The following is a 19,857-nucleotide window of genomic DNA, read 5'->3' as shown; positions in this document are numbered from 1 at the left end:
AGGGGCGGTGGGCGCCGCCGCCGTGCGGGCCCCGGGGGGCGGCGGGCCCGCGGGCTCCGGGGAGAAGCGGCGCCCTGCCCGGGCCTGCTGCGCCTCTGGCCGCTCGCCCGGGCCGCGCGCCGGGTGCGACTGCCCGGGCCAGATAGCGCCTCGGGGCGAGCCGGGGCGGCCTTATCTCGCCTGCCCGCCTCGCCCGCTCGGCGGTCTGAGGGGGCGCGGGGTGGCGAGGCCGCCCGGGAGCCGGGGCGGCCGGGGGTGCACGCGGCAGCCGGCGCTGGGCATTGCTGCCCTCGCCCCACCTGTCGCCTTTGGGCCCGGCGGGAAGCGGAGGGAAGGGCTTCCCGGGCGGGCGACCGTCAGACCTTGAGGAGGCGGGCCCCATTGTGAAGCTGCCAAACTCTCTCTAGTGGTGGAATCTGCGCGTCTCTGCCAGAGAGGAGATGGGGAGCGCGGCAGGGACGAGGGCCGCCGGCCCGGCCCCGTGCAGGTGTTCCGCATCCTCAGGGTCACGGTGCTGCTCCAACCGCGCGGGTTGGCACCCGGGTAGGTTACCGATTGATTTCTGTCGAGCCGAGATGCTCGAGTTGTGTCTGTGGTCCGACTGGGGCGCTCAGGTAGAACTGGGGCTGGGAACTTTCTCATCATTCGAGGAAAGAGGAAGAGTGCAGGCATTTTATCGTGTGCTTGCTACTCCTAGCCGAAAGAGCAGTTTCTTGCACAACGTGTCTGGACGTTTCTAGACTCTTCATTTTGCATTGTTTTTCTCAGATAGCCACACTGCAGTTTAGAGTTGTAAGTTGCCTTATTTATTTTTTTAACCCTGTGGAGCAGATTGGACGCTAGGGAAATAGAAATGACCTCGTCCCCAAGTTTATTTTCCCAGTCGTTTCAAAATACAGTATTGGTTATTATGGTGAAGTTTTTTGGTACTTTCTTAATTCAAGATCGTAATTAATGCTTACCCAATTACACTTAACGAATATTTGACAGATTTCTCAGTGTTTTCATTATGTAACTGTATGCATTATAAACTTAATAAAATGACCAGGGCGAAATACAAGGATTAACAAGCCCAAAGACCTCTTGATTTGATGAGAACTGCTGTTTAGAATATGCTTCTGCCTGCGTTTTAGGTTATTTAAGTGTAAATGAGACAGTTTAGTAGTAACTCTTACGGGATGTAAGATAGAAGGTGTTTATTGACCTTATATAATGGTCAGTGATTTTGTTTACTTTCTGTGTATCATTTTGTATACTTTGGAGAGCTAGAGGGCACATTAACCCTTAAAAGTATTTAGTGTCGTGGGAGTAACACAACGTTACATACGGGATTTTTTTTTTTTTTTTCTGATTTATATTCTCTGGGGGGAAATCACCTTTTCCTCCAGAGAGAGCTCTGATTTCGTCACATTCCTATCAAAATAAGTTCTTGGTTTTAAGCTTTCATTTGGAACGCTAGGCAGTCCCACAGTGTACACCTGTCCCAATTCAGTTATGTTTCCCAAAGGGGAAATTTCTTGTAAAGACTGCATGTAGACCTATAGTTCGGTTACTGTCAGTCATATTTGTAGTGAAACTGAATTCTAAAAGTAGAAGGATGATTTCACATAATGATAAAACAGTGGTAATCTAGTTTTAATTTCAACTAGTAGAAATAAAATGAAAATGAATGCTGCTTTTTAAGGAATTTGCTATTAAAAGAACTGATATTAGAAAGAGAAACACATATTTTTCTTTCTGAACCAATTATGGGTTGTCTAGTTTGGTGTGGTTAATGATTTGTTTGTAAGGTCAAGGATGGTTTCAGAAAAGTCCCACCCTACTTTAACAACTCTTCTTAAAAATAATTGATGATTTAGTTTTTATAAGTTGCAAATAGAAAAGAAAGATTATTTTAACGTAACCTTTAAGATGAGCATATAGGTATAGCTAAGCATTTTACTTCCGTTGTGAGTATTGTGCTTAGGCAGTTAAACCATTTTATTTCTGCTCAGTGTTTTGTTACTTGAGAGATGTTTTAGTCATCTTTTTTATTATTAATTTTTGAGACCATTGGTAGCAAAATATTTTCACTAGTTTGAATGGAATTTTTAAAAATTGCTTTTTTTTTGGCAAGTCCTTGTTTCATTATTGATCTCTCTTCACATAGCTATTCTGAGGGAACTGCCTGCTTCCATTTTTTTTTTTTTTCCTTTCTGTTTTGGGAGCCAGAATTAGAACCAATGACTTCTGCTCTGCCAGTTTTCTTTGCCTAACATTATCTTGCTTTTCATAATGTAATCTTTAATGATTTGTGAGATTTATTTACCAAAATTCTTGAGGTCTATATGTTGGCCTTGATATTTACAACCTTATGATTTTTGGAAGTTACATTTTGTTAAAATTTTTCATATTGCTATTTTGTTAATAGATCTGTGGTGAAGTCGGAGATTTGTGGCTTTTCTGTGTGTAGGAATTTTGTCTGGCCTTGAACATTTCCATTTGGAGCTTTTATATTTTTGGGAAAATCACTTCCTTCTTTAGGTTCACACTGCCATTCAAGTTTATTGTTACATGTATTAGATTTATATATTTCCATGTTTGTGTGTCCTCCCCTCTTGTCTCAGGCTTCACTTTTTATTCTTGCACCAGTACCTGTACAATGCTGGGACACAGTAAGACCCAAGAAATATTGTTGAATGAGTAAATGAATAGTTGAATGGCTGAGTGGATACACCCAAAGAAATACTCTTTGTAAGGAAAGCCACTGTGAGCAGAAGGGTCTTTCTGTTGTAATTCATTGTCATTTCATTGTTATATATTACTTTTGAGAAGGATAACAATATAGTTACCAAACTGGGATACATTTGACAGATAAAGGGGAGTGCTATGAATAGTTATCCCAGGGTACTGGCTCTGATCTGAGACATATGGTCAACCCTACTTTTGAAAAACATGCTTCTTTTTTTCTTGTGATGATATCTGTTACCTTGCCTGAGAAAATTTGACACACTTGTTAGTTAATATTTGCAAACTTTTCTGTTTGTAGAAGCTTCATTTGCAGTCATATGATGGGTATCTTTTGCTTAGTCACCCTTGACCTAGAGGCCTATGGGTAGCTCTTGGCCGGGCTTACTTTATCCTATTTTCATTGCTTACAGGATAATGTTTGTAGCAACTGCTTATAGTTTGAAGGTTTATATACTCTAACCTTTGCTCTGTTTACTTCCGTTCTTTTTTTATGCAGTATTTATTTCATCTTGTAAGAATTTCCCATGAGTTCATTTCCCTCTGTCTGTTTTTGAGAGAGGATCCATTGATACCTTCCCTAAGCTTCACGTTCAAACCATTGGCCAAAATCAATTGCAAGTGTTGAGATTTATAGATTTTAAGGTATTCTAAAGTGTTATTTTGGAGGTCTGTATTTTGGGGACCTTTGGATTATAGTTTTTTAGTTGTTTCTAATGGGAGATGATAGTGAAATCCTTATTAAATTTTCACTAGGTTCCTTTATAGGTAATCTCTTTTCTAATTAAAAAAATTTTATTGGAGTGTAGTTGCTTATAGGCAATCTCTTAAAGAAGCTGTCTTCTTATGCTAGTTTCTGACCTTGTTCTATTTTAGATTCTTTTCCTCTCTTTCATCATCTTCATCATCCTCTTGGCACCTGTGCATAGATAGCATGCAGTTACACACCAAACAGTAAGCAGAGTCTGAAATGAGTAAAAAGTGGAACAGAGTTCCTGCACCTTGGTTTTGCCCTCTGCTGCTCCCCTGGACTCTGTTTGTATTCTATTTTTAGCTTGGCACTGGCTTAATAGGGATAATCAGTTACTACACTTTGTTTACTATGAAATTACCAACCATTTCCTAGACTTCCACATCAGCTCTAGTGCAAGAATTGGATAATTACTTTAAAACTCCTCTGCTTTCAAATCCAGAATTAAGTTTTAGGTTGGTTTTCCTTTTGGCGTTGAAAAAATATTGGAAAATATGTTTTTCCGAAGCATTTGAAAGCTTGAAGAACCTATCACCAGAAATATGGTGCACATTATATGAAAGCTTGAGATTTTAGAATGTTGTCTAAAACTATTTTTACTTACAATTTAAACAGTTTTTGATTTTTCTAATGTACCTATTTCTGGGCTTTCAGTGAAGATTTCTAAAAGTCTAACTGAAATCTGTCTCACTTTGTGATAGATATAGGCCTGAAGGGGAGATACCTTTCTGTATGTGGCATCCAGCCACATAAACAGCAAATACTGACTGATACTTTTTTTCCTGCCTTGGAATTTTGAATTAAAAAAATATCATAAGCTCTGAGGAGGAAGGGTTCACGATTCAGAATGGTTTTGTATAAGACTGTCCTCTATATGCTTTAGAATTCTAACGTTTTTCATGTTGAAAATAACCCCAGAGTTAGTAATTAAAGTTACCTCCCTCTAACCACGTCACAAATGTGGCAATACAGGTTTTAAATAAACTAACCCTCCACATATTTAAAATAGGATTTCACTTATAGAAATTAATGCACATTTTTCAGGAACACGAATATTGTGTAAAAAGCTACACACCTGGTCTTATCACTAAACAGCCATTATGTATATAAAGCGATGTCAGTGGGCTTTGGAGCCAGACAAATTGGGGTTTGAATTTTTACTCTAACTCCTAAATAGTATTACTTGATTAAATATTTTAAAAACAGGGGTAATATTTTCCTGGTGGGAGTACATAGTTGTTAAAGTGATATAAATGGCATATGGTTTTGACTTGTAGAAAGTGCTAAAAAATTTTTTTAAGTTCTTAAAATTTCTCTTCTCCATTAAAAATCCATTTACTTAAATAAGAAATCAATTTGAATCTTGTAACATTAGGATGGGGGAGAGTCTTTGGGGTAATTGTATTAAATAAAAAATTATCACTAGGTAACAATTTTTGTTAAATTGTAATTCATTTTATGTTAAAACCAGAGACTTCATTTGTGAAGCAGACTTAGTTATCTAGGTTTCTTGGTTACCCAGTTTGAAAATAGTTTATGGCAAAAAATAAATGAAAGAGAAAGTGTCTGTAAATTAAAGAAGTTCCAAAGGTTGGTAACCATATTGTTTTCTGGGAATGATAGTTCTGGTAAATGCTTTTATTGATTTAGTAATAATCCATTTCCTTTGGGTCAAACTCTTCCCTGATGATAAGGAAAATAATAAAGTAACAAATGTTTTGGGGAACAAGTTGCACTGTTGCCACTTCTTCAGGCTTTGTGCACCTAAGTAGGTGAAATGAATCTCTTCAGCTGATTTGAGCCACCAGGGCTCCTAACCAGTTCAACACCACAGAAAGGCCAACAACCAAAGAAATGTTACAGATGGAAGAAACTTCTGAGTTTTCTTGATCTCAAGAAATTAACCCAGTTAACTGGGGAGGTAGGAGATAAAGACAGATTTTCATACACATTTCCTCCCCAGATAAGAGGCGAAAGGCACAGAAAACATGTGAGAAACTTGTCAGCACTGTAATAACTCTCAAGAAGTGTTTTTCAGGTTGCTCTCTTTTAAAAAAGTGTTTTCCATGAGTCTTCCAATCATGTTCCTTGGGGCAGTCTTAGGGAGGATTGTTGCTGTTTTATGGCTAAAAGGAGTAGACACCAACAATTAATTGCATCATAATATCACACATTCCTAAGGGCTCTACTGCACGCAAAACATGGTCACCTACCTCTCACTTCATCCACAGAACAGCTTTATGAGGGAGGAAGGATGGGCTTGTCCTCATTTTAAAAACTGCTACTTACGCAAAGTCAAGGGGCAGAGTTCGCAGTAAGGCAAGGCCTAGGAGCTTTTCTTTTGACTGGTCTCAGCATTATTTTTTCCCATGGTGTACTGTGCATCTGCTGAGCACATGAATAGGAATTGGAACTCACTTTTAAACCCATAATTTTTCTGGGCCCTTTATTTAACCTACTTAGCAACTATTAGTCTCCAGGTAGAATTTAAGCAACAGAACATGGGGAACAAGCATGGTACAATGTTTGAGGTTTAGCTGAACAAACTGGAAATTAATATTGTATTCTATGTAACTTGTACCTGGTATTGGTACCTCCTGCTGGTGTCATCCTGTTTTGCAGTTAGAATTGTTATAATTGCTTTATAAGTTGTGTTACTTGTTAAATTAAAGGTTTATTTTTATATTTCATGTTTAGTATCTGGAGTAGAGCAGAAAAATTATTATGCCTGTGTTCCCTTGGGACTCACTGGAAATTGTACAGTGACATCTTCTGGGATTTAGGCTGGTGAGTTATATTTTGCTTTTTCTATTTGTTAACCAGTTGTATGAACATAATATTATACTGTGTTTTAAAGACTATATAAACCAGATGAATATGAAATGTCAGTATATTGTTATAAATGTATATACTATAGGTTTGAAATTTTTAATGGCGAGAACAAATTATTATTACAAAATGCTAATGTTATATTTGAGATGTCTGACATTTCGATCAAGTAGATTTTCCTTTTTTTATTCTTATAAAGGAGGTTTCATAGAGTAACATTTTGAAATATAGTAGTTAAGAGGTAGTTGCTCTGATTTCAGGAAAGCTTTAAAAAATTTTAATCTCCAAAGACTGGTGAAATAGCTTGCAGAAAGTTTGGTTGTGTATCATCATATGTAAAGAATGGCAACCAGGTGACTGGAAGGAATATCATTTTCAGGTGCTTGTTTCGAAGTTCACTGCGAGCGTGACGTTCCTTTTATCACATCGTGAATTTAAACTATTAAACAGGCAGTGCTGTTGTGGTCTTTCTTCAGCTGTCTTTTTCCAGTGTGTCTGTGTATCTGGACTGACATTGTTGTCCTTTTGGCTCCAAGTCCTTGAAGGGGACAAACTTTAATAATTTTAGCATTTAAAAAATTATATTAGTGTGAGTTCATGCTTTGGTATGTTATTCTACTTGGTCAGTATCTTTGTAGGTCTTTGCTTTGAATCACGTAGAGTGTTTATAAGCTTTTGGAAAATCAGTTTCATAATAAGTGATTTCCAGATTAGCAGTTAATAGCAGAATGATTCAAAAGAAGGATGGGGAAAAACAAACACCCTACTTCATTTAATAGATACAACCTGTCAAATTTATGAAATGTATTTTAAGACATTGAAAAATGGAAGTATAGCTAAAATTTTCAGAAGATTTTAAGGAAAAGAGAAAAATGTTGAGGCAAAGAGCAAGAGGTTTGAGAACTGTAAGTAGAAAGTACTTTTAGAGATTATTGAATAAAAATGATGTGACTGGGTCATTACCTCGTTCCCCGAAGTAAAGCACAGACAAGGAGCGATGAATAGAAGCTACAGGAGTGTGTGTGTGTGTGTGTGTGTGTGTGATGTCTCTGCCGCTTTCCACACAGTACACATGTATGTGTACATATGTATGTATGCACAGTTATCGATGTACTTACATAGATAAGTGGGGCTTCCCTGGTGGCCCAGATGGTAAATAATCTGCCTACAATGTGGGAAATCCAAGTTCAGTTTATGGGTCGGAAAGATCCCCTGAAGAAGGAACTGACAACCCACTCCAGTATGCTTGCCCAGAGACTCCCATGGACAGAGGAGCCTGGTGGGCCAGAGTCCATGACTGAGCCACACCCGCCCCCCCCCCCATATATGTAAGTAAAAAGACATACTAACAGAGCTGCCAGAGGGGAAGTGAACCAACCAGAGAGATGGTAATTTATCTGTCATTGAAGATGTTCATAGATTGAACAACTGAGTGCAGAAGACCCGGGTTCGATCCCTGGGTTGAGAAGATCCCCTGGAGAAGGAAATGGCAACCCACTCCAGTATCCTTGCCTGGAGAATCCCATGGACAGAGGAGTCTGGTGGGTTCATGGGGTTACAAAGAGTCAGGCACGACTGAGCGACTAACACTTCACTTCTCTTCACTAAGAAAGATTCCTTCAGATTCTGGGATTCTACAGTATCAGAAAGAATTTTTTTTTTTTTTGGCTCTGCTGTGCAGCATGTGGGATTATAGTTCCCTGACCAGGGATTAAACCCTGACCCTTTGCATTGGAAGCAAGGAGTCTTAACCACTGGATTTCCAGAGAAGTCCCCAGGACTATTTTAAAGAATTTTAAAATTTGGAGGTCCGTCAAAACTTTGGTGGTGGTGGTGGTGTTCAGTCACTCAGTCATGTCTAACTTTTTGTGATTCCATGAACTGCAGCATACCAGGCTTCCCTGTCCTTCACCATCTCCTAGAGTTTGTTCAAACTCATGTCCATCGAATTGGTGATACCATCCAACCATCTAAGCATCAGGGTCTTTTCCAGTGAGTCAGCTCTTCGCATCAGGTCGCCAAAGTATTGGAGCTTCAGCTTCAGCATCAGTCCTTCCAATGACTATTTAAGGTTGATTTCCTTTAGGATGGACTGGTTGGATCTCCTTGCAGTCCAAGAGACTCTCGAGAGTCTTCTCCAGCACCACAGTTCAAAAGCATCAATTCTTTGGTGCTCAGCCTTCTTTATGGTCTAACTCTCATATCCATACATGACTGCTGGAAAAACCATAGCTTTGACTGTAGGGACCTTTGCCAGCAAAGTAATGTCTCTGCTTTGGTGTGACAGGCTTTTTTTTAAACTCAGGTTTCTTGAAGTCTGATGTTCTTACTCGTCCCTTTAAGGCGTGTAGTTTGGTGATGTTGACAAGTGTACCCATTGTGCAGTGTCAGTGCACATGATAGTTTCATCCCCTAGGTTCACTTGTGCCCCTTTGCAGTCAGCTCTTGGCAGCCTTCGATTGATTTCTGTCCCAATAGTGTTACCTTTTCCAGAATGTCATATACGTGGAATCACACAGTGCATAAGGTTTTCTGTTTCTTTCACTCAGTGTAATCCTGGTTTGCTCCTTTTCATTGCTGAGTGATATTCCATTTTATGCATGGGCCATAGTCTCTTTATCCATTACCCTGTTGATGGATGTTTGGGTTGTTTCCAATTTTTTTGTGTGTGTATGTGTGTGGTTATGAATGAAACATAAACATTCATGTTCAGGTCTTTGTATGAACATATATTTTCACTTTTCTTAGATAAATACCTACAAGTAAGGTGGGTGGATTGTTTTATAAGCATTTATTTAACTTTATAGGAAATTGTCAAACTATGTTCCAAAGCGGCTGTACCTGACAGAGGCATCTAAGAGTCTGAAATAACTACAGCAAAGTATGTGCAGATGAAGAAACCCAGTTCTCATTCAGTGCAGATTTATTTCTATTTTATATCCAGTTTTAACAAGTTTGGTTAGCACATTTTTTTTTTTTTTAGCATGCATTGGATTAGAAACAGGAAATTAGAAGGCCTTAGGGATAGGTTGTTAGCAGTTGGAAGCAGCCAAAAATGATATTCACTAATGTGACTATAATTACTGATTAGGAAAAAGAAAGCAGGAACTTATGGGAGTGAAATTCTTCTCTCAGATAAGTTCTATCTGACAAGTTCCCAAACATGTCTGCATATCAGAATCACTTGAGGGATCTTTTAAAAATTTCGGAGCCCAGGCTATATCCCAGATGATTTACATCACAGATCTGGGGTGGAGCACAGATATCAGTGTTTATTGATGCTCCTTGGGTGTGTCACTGTGTAGACACGTTTGGGAACCATGAGCTAGAGGCACAGTATGATAGCTTTGAAGGAGCCGAGGGCTCGGAGCTGGGACATCTGGGCCTGCACTCCTGGCTCTGGGCAGGTCCCTGCTTAACAGCTTACATGTCCTCTTTTCTGTAATCAGAAGTTCCACATAGGTGAACTCCTAGATGATTCTGGCACTAAAACTAGATGATTCTAGATACCACTGGACTGATACTAGTCATGCTTAGGAAGGACTCTATTTCCCAAGGAATGATTCTATTCTGAGTGGTTCATTTCAAGTACCTCTTGAAAAGGATTTTCAGTTCAGTTCAGTTGCTCAGTCATGTCCGACTCTTTGCGACCCCAAGGACTGCAGCACACAAGACCTCCCTGTTCATCACCAACTCCCAGAGCCTACTCACTCTCATGTGCATCGAGTCGGTGATGCCATCCAACCATCTCATCCTCTGTCATCCCCTTCTCCTCCCGCCTTCAATCTTTCCCAGCATCAGGGTCTTTTCAAATGAGTCAGCTCTTCACATCAGGTGCCCAAAGTATTGGAGCTTCAGTAATAGCATCAGTCCTTCCAGTGAATATTCAGGACTGATTTCCTTTATTCACACGGTATTTTTGTTCTGTATATTTAAACAGTTATGTTACACCTGTTTTGTCTTAAATAGTGTTGCTAAAAAACAGTTCAAGCATATTGGAGCAGTTTCTTTTCTTTTTCTTTTTTTTGGAGCAGTTTCTTGATTATTGAAGATGACTTTCTTTTGATAAGCCTGATTTTATAACACTCCTGGAATGCAGTACTTCTCAAAAAAGAATTCTTCCTATAGTAGTTGTGAAACTTACCAGCTCTTTTCAGAGCTAGTCTAAGGAGCTGAGGCGTCTCAGTTATATTTTCAAAATGTTGTTCCTGGTGCCAAATGTATAGGAAGCTTGGTGTCTTGGAGGGTGTTCAGAGCTGAGTAGTTGCCACGCAGTCACAGTCTTTGAATGGCTGCTCTCGATGCACCACATTTTCCTACATGTGTGTCGTGGTTTGGACCTTTGTTTTAGTTTCAGCTATACTTCACAAATGCATGCTGCACCCAGTGTTTTCAAAATGTACACTGTGTACATTTTCCTAGTAAATAAAGTGTTTCCTTGTCTGCCTGACTGACTAACTGAAAGTCTCTCAGTCATGTCCGACTCTTTGTAACCCTATGGATAGTCCATGGAATTCTCGAGGCCAGAATCCTGGAGTGGGTAGGCTTTCCTTTTTCCAGGAGAATCTCGCCAACCCAGGGATTGAACCCAGGTCTCCTTCATTACAGGTGGATTCTTTACCGGCTGAGCCACTAGAGAAGCCCAAGAACACTGGAGCGGGTAGCCTGTCCCTTCTCCAGGGGATCTGCCCGACCCAGGAACGGAGCCGGAGTCGCCTGCCTCGCAGGCGGATTGTTTAGCAACTGAGCTATCAGGGAAGCCTCGTTTCCTTTTTTAGCATTGTCTAGTTTTGAATCTCATATATTTCATTTTTTAAAATTAATTTATATTTTTATTGAAGGATAATTGCTTTACAGAATTCTGTTGTTTTCTGTCAGACCTCAACATGCATCAGTCATATTTCAAAGAAACGGAGTGGGGCCTTTGAACATTGCCGGCTCTTCTGTATGCTGTATAAATATACTTCAGTGCCTCTGTTACTGACTGGATTGTGAGGGAATTTGCTACTGAAGACTTTAGGTGTCATTTAAAAATTTTTTGTTGTTCCTGTTGTTTATGAAACTCGGTTTTAAAAGTATTGTTCAACTACATGTTGACTTTTTTATGCTTATTGCATTTTCTGTTTGACTCTGTTCCACAGAATATTGCTGCTTCTGGTATCATAACAGCACTTTCTGTTTTCTGTTTGCAGTTTTTGTTTTTGCTTTAAACTACATAGAAAGGCATTAATGGAAGCTGTTAAGGGTCTCTGTTGTTGGTCTCTGATTTGTAGTGCTCTGCGGTTCCACAGATAGCCTTGGGTCTGGTTTCTGGGTTCACATGTATTCTCACTGATGCAGTGGGTGTGGTGCCTGGTCCACACCCCTGCAGTATTTACAGAGAGTGCTTTGTGATTGTTTATCTTGGCAGTATGTTTTTTGGATACAAGGTTCATCTTAAAATATAAAGCAGAATGCTTTGTCATGAATATTGTTACAAACCCATAAGCAGAGCTTTCATTGCTGTTTATGAAGAATGTCCTGCTAACACGGATTATGTCTGATGTAGTCAGGATATTTGAGTTTCCTGATGACTGCCTTTTAAGAAGAAATTTTGCAGTGAAAATTATTGGAAATTCCTATACGCTGACTTGGAGACCTTTCACTCTTCGCTGTCCTTCGTGTCATCCCTGTTGTTTTTTAGAATTGGGGTACTTCTCCCTCTTCAGATGGGATGGTACCTGCACCACTTCTGCCCATTGAACAGATAATTAACCATTGATTGTGTAACGGCTCTCAGAATCTTGCTCCAGTATTTAAGTCTCGTCAGGAAATTCTCAGCAATTTGATAAAACAAAAAGTTTTGTTTCTGGTCACATTGAAGGATAAAAGGTTATGCTGCTTAGTCAGCATTCTCCCCAGCTAAAAAAAATGTTTACTTGCCAATTGACTAGCCTCTACATCGCTTTCTCAGTGCCACACAGTAGATCGTCTTTAGAAGGGCAACATGTAAGTAAAAAGGATTTTTTTTTTTTTTAAATCTAAGCAATTTGCAGGGTCTTGGTTGTACCATTTATGCTCCTACATAAATGTCGAAATCTGAAGATGTTCTTGTATATAAGACAGTATGCTGCATAGACCATGAAACCACCTCAAAGAGCTGTTAGTTGTGAGAATACTCAGTTGTTTAGAGGAGAAGTACTGATGTTTTACAACTAAAGAGTTCAGTTTTCCAGCTCTTAGAATTGTCATCAGAGGTTCAGCAGGTAGCAGCTATTACGCATGTAATATTTAAAAGGAGCACTTTGATGTTTCAGTATGGCAACCCTCTCATTCAGAAGTTTTACACAGAGTATCGATGCTTGTTGTTCAGTCGCTCAGTCGTGTCTGACTCTGCGACTGCATGGACTGCAGCACGCCAGGCTTCCCTGTCCATCACCAACTCCCGGAGCTTGCTCAAACTCATGTCCATTGAGTAAGTGATGCCATCCAACCATCTCATCCTCTTGTCCCCTTCTCCTGCCTTCAGTCTTTCCCAGCTCTTTTCCAGTGAGTTAGCTCTTTGCATCAGGTGGGCAAAGTATTCAAGTTTCAGCTTCAGCATCAGTCCTTCCAAGGAATATTCAGGACTGATTTCCTTTAGGATGGACTGGTTGGATCTCCCTGCAGTCCAAAGGACTCTCAAGAGTCTTCTCCAACACCACAGTTCAAAAGCATCAATTCTTTGGTGATCAGCCTTCTTTATGGTCCAACTCTCACATCCATACATGACTACTGGAAAAAACATAGCTTTGGCTAAATGGACCTTTGTTGGCAGAGTAATGTCTCTGCTTTTTAATATGCTGTCTAGGTTGGTCATAGCTTTTCTTCCAAGGAGTTAGTGTCTTTTAATTTTATGGCTGCAGTCACCATCTGCAGTGATTTTGAAGCCTCCCAAAATAAAATCAGTTATTGTTTCCACTGTTTCCCCATCTATTTGCCATAAAGTGATGAGACCAGATGCTATGATTGTAGTTTTTTTAATGTTGAGTTTTAAGCGAGCTTTTTCACTCTCCTCTTTCAACTTCATCAAGAGGCTCTTTAGTTCCTCTTTGCTTTCTGTCATGAGGGTCGTGTCATCTGCATATTTGATCCTTAGTTACTAGGTTAAATATTTTTCTAAGAGGATGTTGTTGTTGTTGTTTAGTTGCTAAGTCACGTCCAACTCCTTTGTGACCCCGTGAACTATAATCTGCCAGGCTCCTCTGTCCATGGCATTTCCCAGGCAAGAATACTGGAGTGGGTTGTCATTCCCTTTTCCAGGGGATCTTAGCAATCCAGGGATCAAACCCAGGTTGCCTGCATTGGAAGGTGTGTTCTTTACCACTGGGCTGCCAGGGAAGCCCAAAAAGATATTAGAAATGCATTTTGTTTTTTAAACTTTTTAGTTAAGTAGTGTTTTCTACAGGGGGTGTGTTGTTTAAAAAGTCCAGTAGGCTTTCTTACATATGGTAGGTTAAAGTATAGTAGGCTACTTGGTTGAAATTTCCAGAGTTCTTAAACCACATCTTCTATTTGACAGTCTAGGTTAAATCATTGTCTATCAGGTTAGATGTCTGAAGATCCTGTTGGATAGTTTTGCCCAAGCCAAGTGATATTTTTTATGGTGTTTTGGCTGATGGGGACTTAACCAGTCATAGGTACTCATCTAAAAGTAGTATCTGTTTTTTGTCACATCAAATTTTGACCTTCATACTTTGCCTCACTCACTTTCTTCACTTTTCTAATTTCCTAGGTATTGATTTTTCAAGCTCATGTATACTTTCTGACTTTTTCTCTCAAACCTTTGTATCTTGCCATTCATTATCCTCACCCTCTAGAGACTCTAAGAGATCCCTCTTGGTCTTCCTTGATGCAGCTGCTGCTGCTGCTGCTGAGTCCCTTCAGTGGTGTCTAGCTCTGTGCCACCCCATAGACGGCAGCCCACTAGGCTCCCCCGTCCCTGGGATTCTCCAGGCAAGAACACTGCAGAGGGTTGCCAGTTCCTTCTCCAATGCGTGAAAGTGAAGTTGCTCAGTCATGTCCGACTCTTCTTGACCCCATAGATTGCAGCCCACCAGGCTCCTCCATCCATGGGATTTTCCAGGCAAGAGTACTGGAGTGGGGTGCCATCGCCTTCTCCACCTTGATACAGCAGGATTGACTTAATGAGGGACCAAACTTGTGATGACTGCATTGCTGAGAGAAACCTGCACTCACTCTTCTTGACTGTGACTTTGTGCGTTGTCAGCTGGCTTAGCAGTGTTTACACTAAGGGGCTAATAAGATGACTTCCAGCTTTTTAGTCTCTTTTTGAATTATCCTCCAGTTCGGAATGGGTGGAGTGTGAAATCATGGATTTTAGAGAGTTTATAAAGTACCAGATGGGGATGTGGTAAGGTGCCTGGTGGGAATGCATGGGCTGTCATGGACTGCCAGGCACGGAAGGACCTGGAGCAGTGTGTTGCTCAGTGTGGACCGATTGCTTGAGTGTCACCACCTGGGCGCCTCTCCTCGGGTGGGGTGCCTGGTCTCCATCTCCTCCATAGCCTTGATTATTTAAGTCTCACTGAACCCTCCTCTCCTTCTCTTTCAGAATGACTTCTTGCCTGTAGCTGCCTGTCCAGTTAGGTGTATTGGAGGCCTTGCATCTGTCTTCTTGTGCTCTTTCTGGACTGCAAAATTAGGGAGAAAGGAAAGATTAATTTGTCATTTGGCATAGAGTAAACATTTGTTTGTTCAGCATACTATCTGATGAGGCTTCATATGGTTCTCTAAAGTTTATTAGATGAGAAATCTTTAGGCTTTTGCATACATATCAAAGCAGGTGGCAGTCACCTCCTGTTGCCATCCCCTCAATAGAGAAATAAATGATATGATTAAATATAAATGTATTTTTACATCAATAAAACAGAATAAAGCCAATTACTTTAAATCTAGAAGTGTTAAGAGGAACTAAGATAATTTGGTTAAATTAAAATTGGAAATAGTCTAAGATTTAGAGTAAAAAGTAAGTAAGCAAAATTATATGGATCCCCTTTGGTGTTTGCTTTATCCCAGGAATCATTCTTGATATTAGTTTTCAGTTTTACCTGAAATGTGTGGCCCATAATGAGACTAGGATGGCATCTGGTAATTCTTCATAATCTTGATTTATTTATTTTCTAATGAAGGAAAAAGGAAACAGCATGTAAATGAAGGGATAAGGTTGGGTTTTTTTTTTTTTTTAGCTTTCTAATTGCTTGGATTTTAAACCAAATTTTAGAAAATGATTCAATTAGGAAAAGGTTATTTGTTTTACAAAGGGATTTGTGAGAATTACTTAATATAATAGCTTTTTTCAATAAATATTTAATCTTAAAATCACATTATTTTTTGACATTATTAATTGATATCAATTTAATTAGTGATCTGAGACTTTAAAACTTCTGTCTACTTCTGATTGAAGATCAAGAAGAAATAAAGTTTATCAGAAGTGACATTGTCAATTTCCTTTTGTATTTTATTTTTCAAAATTTGATTATGAGTTTCTAGGAAGCTGGTCATTGTTTGTGATACTTTTTGTTGCTGAGACTTTCCAAATTATGTAATATGATCATTGTAATGAATAATATTAATATTTATTGTGAACTGTTCTGCCATTTACTAAACTGTTCCAAAGTTCAGTGTCTTAGGTGTTGCAGAATAAAATAGCTGTCAAATCTATGGTATATCTTATGATTAAATAGTCAACTAACATCTGATTTTTATATATGTTTAATATTAAAAAATGGCCTGATTTATTGGATTTAGGATTAACTTTTAAACTACAAAATGATTTTCTTTAAATAATTGGAGATATGGAAGAAGGAACATTGATAAGATTTGTGGGAACCTTCCCTTAAGACTCCACCATACCTTGAAAAACTTTTTTAGGTCTAAGTTGGATTCTTTGGAGAAATTGATCAACTTTTATCGTTTACTCTATGACCCTTAAACACAGCTGAGAAGTTAAAGGTTAACTTTCATGTCAGGAATATTTTGTGGGTTCTTGAGAAATTGTGCATGATCATTTTTATTTACTTCATTTGGGATCCATATTTAATTTGCTGAATAATCACATCAAGGAATAAACTTTGTGTGGTTAAATGGAGCGCTGCATTTAGAGAAGTATTGTTGCTTTCTCTTTGCTTCTCCATGAGATGATGTTAACCTGCCTTTGAGTTCTTGAAGGCAAAGAAGTAGCAGTCATTTCATGCCTGCTGTGGAACGTTTAACAGACATACATAAAAATCGGCCAGTTGTACAGTGGCTGTTTTTCAGGCCTATGTGATTTCAAGCTCCCGGAGCCTTCTAAAATGATCCGGCTTGGTCCGAGGTTCTGGGCGTTATACTCTTCTAATCTGAGTCTGTCTGCTTTCAGGAGTGTGCAGACGGGTGCCTAAAATGGAAGTCGATGTTAACGGCGAGTCCAGAAGTGCCCTGACCACCCTGCCCTTGCCCGTCGCGGAGGCCAGCTCCCCGGGCAAGGCGGAGGCGGAGAAGCCCCGCTGCTCCAGCACGCCGTGCTCGCCCATGCGCCGGACTGTGTCAGGCTACCAGATCCTCCACATGGACTCGAACTATTTGGTCGGCTTCACGACTGGTGAGGAGCTCCTGAAGTTAGCCCAGAAGTGCACAGGAGCTGAGGAGAGCAAGGGAGAAGCCGTGCCTTCCCTGCGCTCCAAACAGGTGGATGTGGGACTTGCTCGTTCCTCTCGTTTGTACAAAACCAGAAGTAGGTACTACCAGCCCTACGAGATTCCAGCTGTCAACGGCAGGAGGCGGAGGCGGATGCCCAGCTCAGGAGACAAGTGCACTAAATCTTTACCATACGAACCTTATAAAGCCCTCCATGGGCCTCTGCCTCTTTGTCTTCTTAAAGGTAAGAGGGCTCACTCCAAATCTCTGGACTACCTCAATCTAGATAAAATGAACATCAAGGAGCCAGCTGACACAGAAGTGCTACAGTACCAGCTTCAACACCTAACCCTCAGAGGGGACCGTGTGTTTGCTAGGAATAATACATGAGGGACTTGTAAGAGGGTGTAAACCAGTTTAGGTCAGCCTACACTTGGCTGGAAAATTCCACTGTTGTACTCTGTACAGGACTCTTTACATTATAGATGGTTAAATCAGCTAAGTGTTCCTGAAACATACAAATTGTCTGGATCAAAATTTGAATACAGGAATGGAATCACAGGTACTCGAGGGGAGATCATTCTAGAGTAGCAACTGCAAGGAAAAGAGAAGGCTGACCATTAGTTTGTATAGCTTTTTAGCTAGGGGGGAAAAAAAGGCTTTGGTACAGTAATATCATATTTAAAATTCTGATACTCAAATTGGAAATGTTATCTGCTTGGTTCTTGCTGACTTGGTATGATTCATTAGAAATTTATATCTTAAGTACTCAAGTACTTCTTTAATCTCTGTATTTTACTATAAAATATATGTAATGAGTTGTTTTATGAAATTTAGAACTTGAACACTGCTAAATTGGACCACTTTTTATTTTTAAATATTGAGTTTAAATATTTTATAACTGGTTTTGCACTGAAAAAATTAACATTTCAGATTGACAAGAGAATAATCTTTCTTCACTTGCCTCAGTAATATTATTGAGCAATGAATTTTTTATTTCCGCATGGAAAGTTATTGATCTCTATGGCTGTAAAATATTTCTTTATAGCGTTATTAAAGTGTGTCTTAATAAAATTAAATTTGGGATACAAAGTATTTATTTTACAATGGGTTGGGGGAAGCTTTACTGGAAAGTTTCCAATATGAAGTTTTCATAAGTTGAAAAAGTTTCTTTAGTGCTTATTTTCTAATTTAAAATTCATCTGGAACTTTAAAATGGAGAGGATTCTTTAAATTGTGGATTATAGGCAAATACTGTTTGCATCTGAATGTTCTGTAAGTGAATGGAACTCTAATAGAGAAACTCATGATTTCTACTATCGAATGCTAAAACAAGTATGAAGTGATACCATTCAGCATGTCATCAGATCATTCCAGTTTTAGTTCTGTGTAGCACAGGCACTCGTTGAAATTCTAGTTTCTAGGATTAGTGCAGGAGCCTAAAGTGCTTCTACAGTTTTAATGGGTTAATCCTGGATTACTTAACAATTTATGTCAATTGCACTGGTTTAATTTGTTGCTAAAGAAATAATGCCCTGGCTTTAGTAACAAATACAGCTCAACTATTCTTGAATATATTTTGAAAAAACATGTATGTAACTTACCTTTTGTAAAAGTTTCTATTGATATTTCTTTTTTTCTTTTTTGACTCTTGAAGGTGCAATTTATTACTGAATTGGCATTTCTGGCAGCATAGACCTGCTTATTTTAAATTTTATTTTGGGGGCTGTCAGTTTCTAAGGTGTTAGCAATCTTGCTTATAAAATAAGAACACCTTTTAATTAAATGAGTGGGTCATTCCTGGTGCAGTTGTGACTTTTCTTTAACCAGAATGAATGACAAGACTCAATATAGGGCAGCATAAGTATTAGAAAACCCTAGGAACTCTTAATCAGCATTTATTAAACTTCCACTGAGGCAGATCATGTGAAAGAACCTTGGGGACATTGGCCCATATCTTACAGAGTTGTTCAGATGTCTTGGTGGGCTGGAAATTTTCAGCTGTTGTACATTTTAAAGTAAATTGCACCTTTGTAACATATTGTATCGACGGATGATCACTAAGATTAACTATATCTATACAGTCATTAGTTTGACAAGAAATAGAATCCTGTCAGATGCCAAAGAGTTGGGATTTTTACGTTTAATGATTAAACACCATTATTTATTGATGATTTACCCTGTGGATCTGTATTATTTCTAACTATGAAATAAAAGGGTGATGTAAACACACATTGTGGTGTTGTGCTTTAACGAGATCCACTTTGATCAACAAGCCAGTTTACTTTTCAAGGATTCGCTGAAGCACTTATTTTTAGATTCCATTTTTGTTAAAGAAAATATAATTTTGCCTTTGGTGCTCATTCACATTTCAAGGTAAAGGATGTATTCATGGCAATGATGTATGTTTGGTCACACAGCTATGTGACTGAGGTCTGTCTCTGTCCATGCACCTACATAATTTCTTAAGCTAAATAAAAATATATAGCAGTTTGTTTTGTTTTGTTTCTACTTAAAAACAGGTGTGAAGCTCTGTGACAAAAATGAAAGGGGTTAAAGTTTGAGATGTGATATATTTACTATTATCTGATTAAGTACATATATTTAATTTAAAGTTTGGTGTCCTGGAAAGAATTTCAAAACTTAGGGCCAGTGGTTTTCACACCGTGTTTGCAGAGCGCCCTCACTAGCTCAGTCTTGCTTTCCCTGTACTTGAGTGCGTGTGCTGCTGTAGTAGGCAATGCTATCCTATCAAGAAAAAAAGTCTGGCTAGATCTTTTTAAACTGGAAAAAAAAAAAAACCCAAAATCCCATTTTCCTTTAGCCTTTTAACATGACTTCTGTTTTTAAATTGTTCTTTCCCTCCTTTTTCGCTGTTCTGTACTAAACAGCAT

General features: G+C 39.1%; 1 protein-coding gene across 2 annotated transcripts; it reads left to right on the top strand.

Annotated features, from left to right (window-relative positions):
- Nucleotides 1-387: 387 nt before the first annotated feature.
- On the top strand, nucleotides 388-19,195 carry MACIR (macrophage immunometabolism regulator). 2 transcript variants are annotated; one of them, XM_040239728.1, is made up of 3 exons: nucleotides 388-543; nucleotides 6,176-6,265; nucleotides 16,707-19,195. In XM_040239728.1, exon 3 carries the CDS (start codon nucleotides 16,730-16,732, stop codon nucleotides 17,351-17,353), a length of 624 nt encoding a protein of 207 aa, XP_040095662.1. In that variant the 5' UTR covers nucleotides 388-543; nucleotides 6,176-6,265; nucleotides 16,707-16,729; the 3' UTR covers nucleotides 17,354-19,195. The 2 variants fall into 2 exon arrangements, with proteins under 2 accessions (XP_040095662.1, XP_040095664.1); XM_040239730.1 differs by lacking the exon at nucleotides 388-543 and having other exon boundaries at nucleotides 603-6,265.
- The last annotated feature ends 662 nt before the right edge of the window (nucleotides 19,196-19,857 follow it).

Source organism: Oryx dammah, unplaced genomic scaffold (assembly GCF_014754425.2).
Source record: "Oryx dammah isolate SB20612 unplaced genomic scaffold, SCBI_Odam_1.1 HiC_scaffold_5, whole genome shotgun sequence".
Taxonomy (NCBI): domain Eukaryota; kingdom Metazoa; phylum Chordata; class Mammalia; order Artiodactyla; family Bovidae; genus Oryx; species Oryx dammah.
This window is presented reverse-complemented; position numbering and strand designations above follow the sequence as displayed.

Excerpts from the sequence above, each read along its gene's own strand:
- MACIR (XM_040239728.1), top strand. The coding sequence starts at position 16,730 with ATGGAAGTCGATGTTAACGGCGAGTCCAGAAGTGCCCTGACCACCCTG.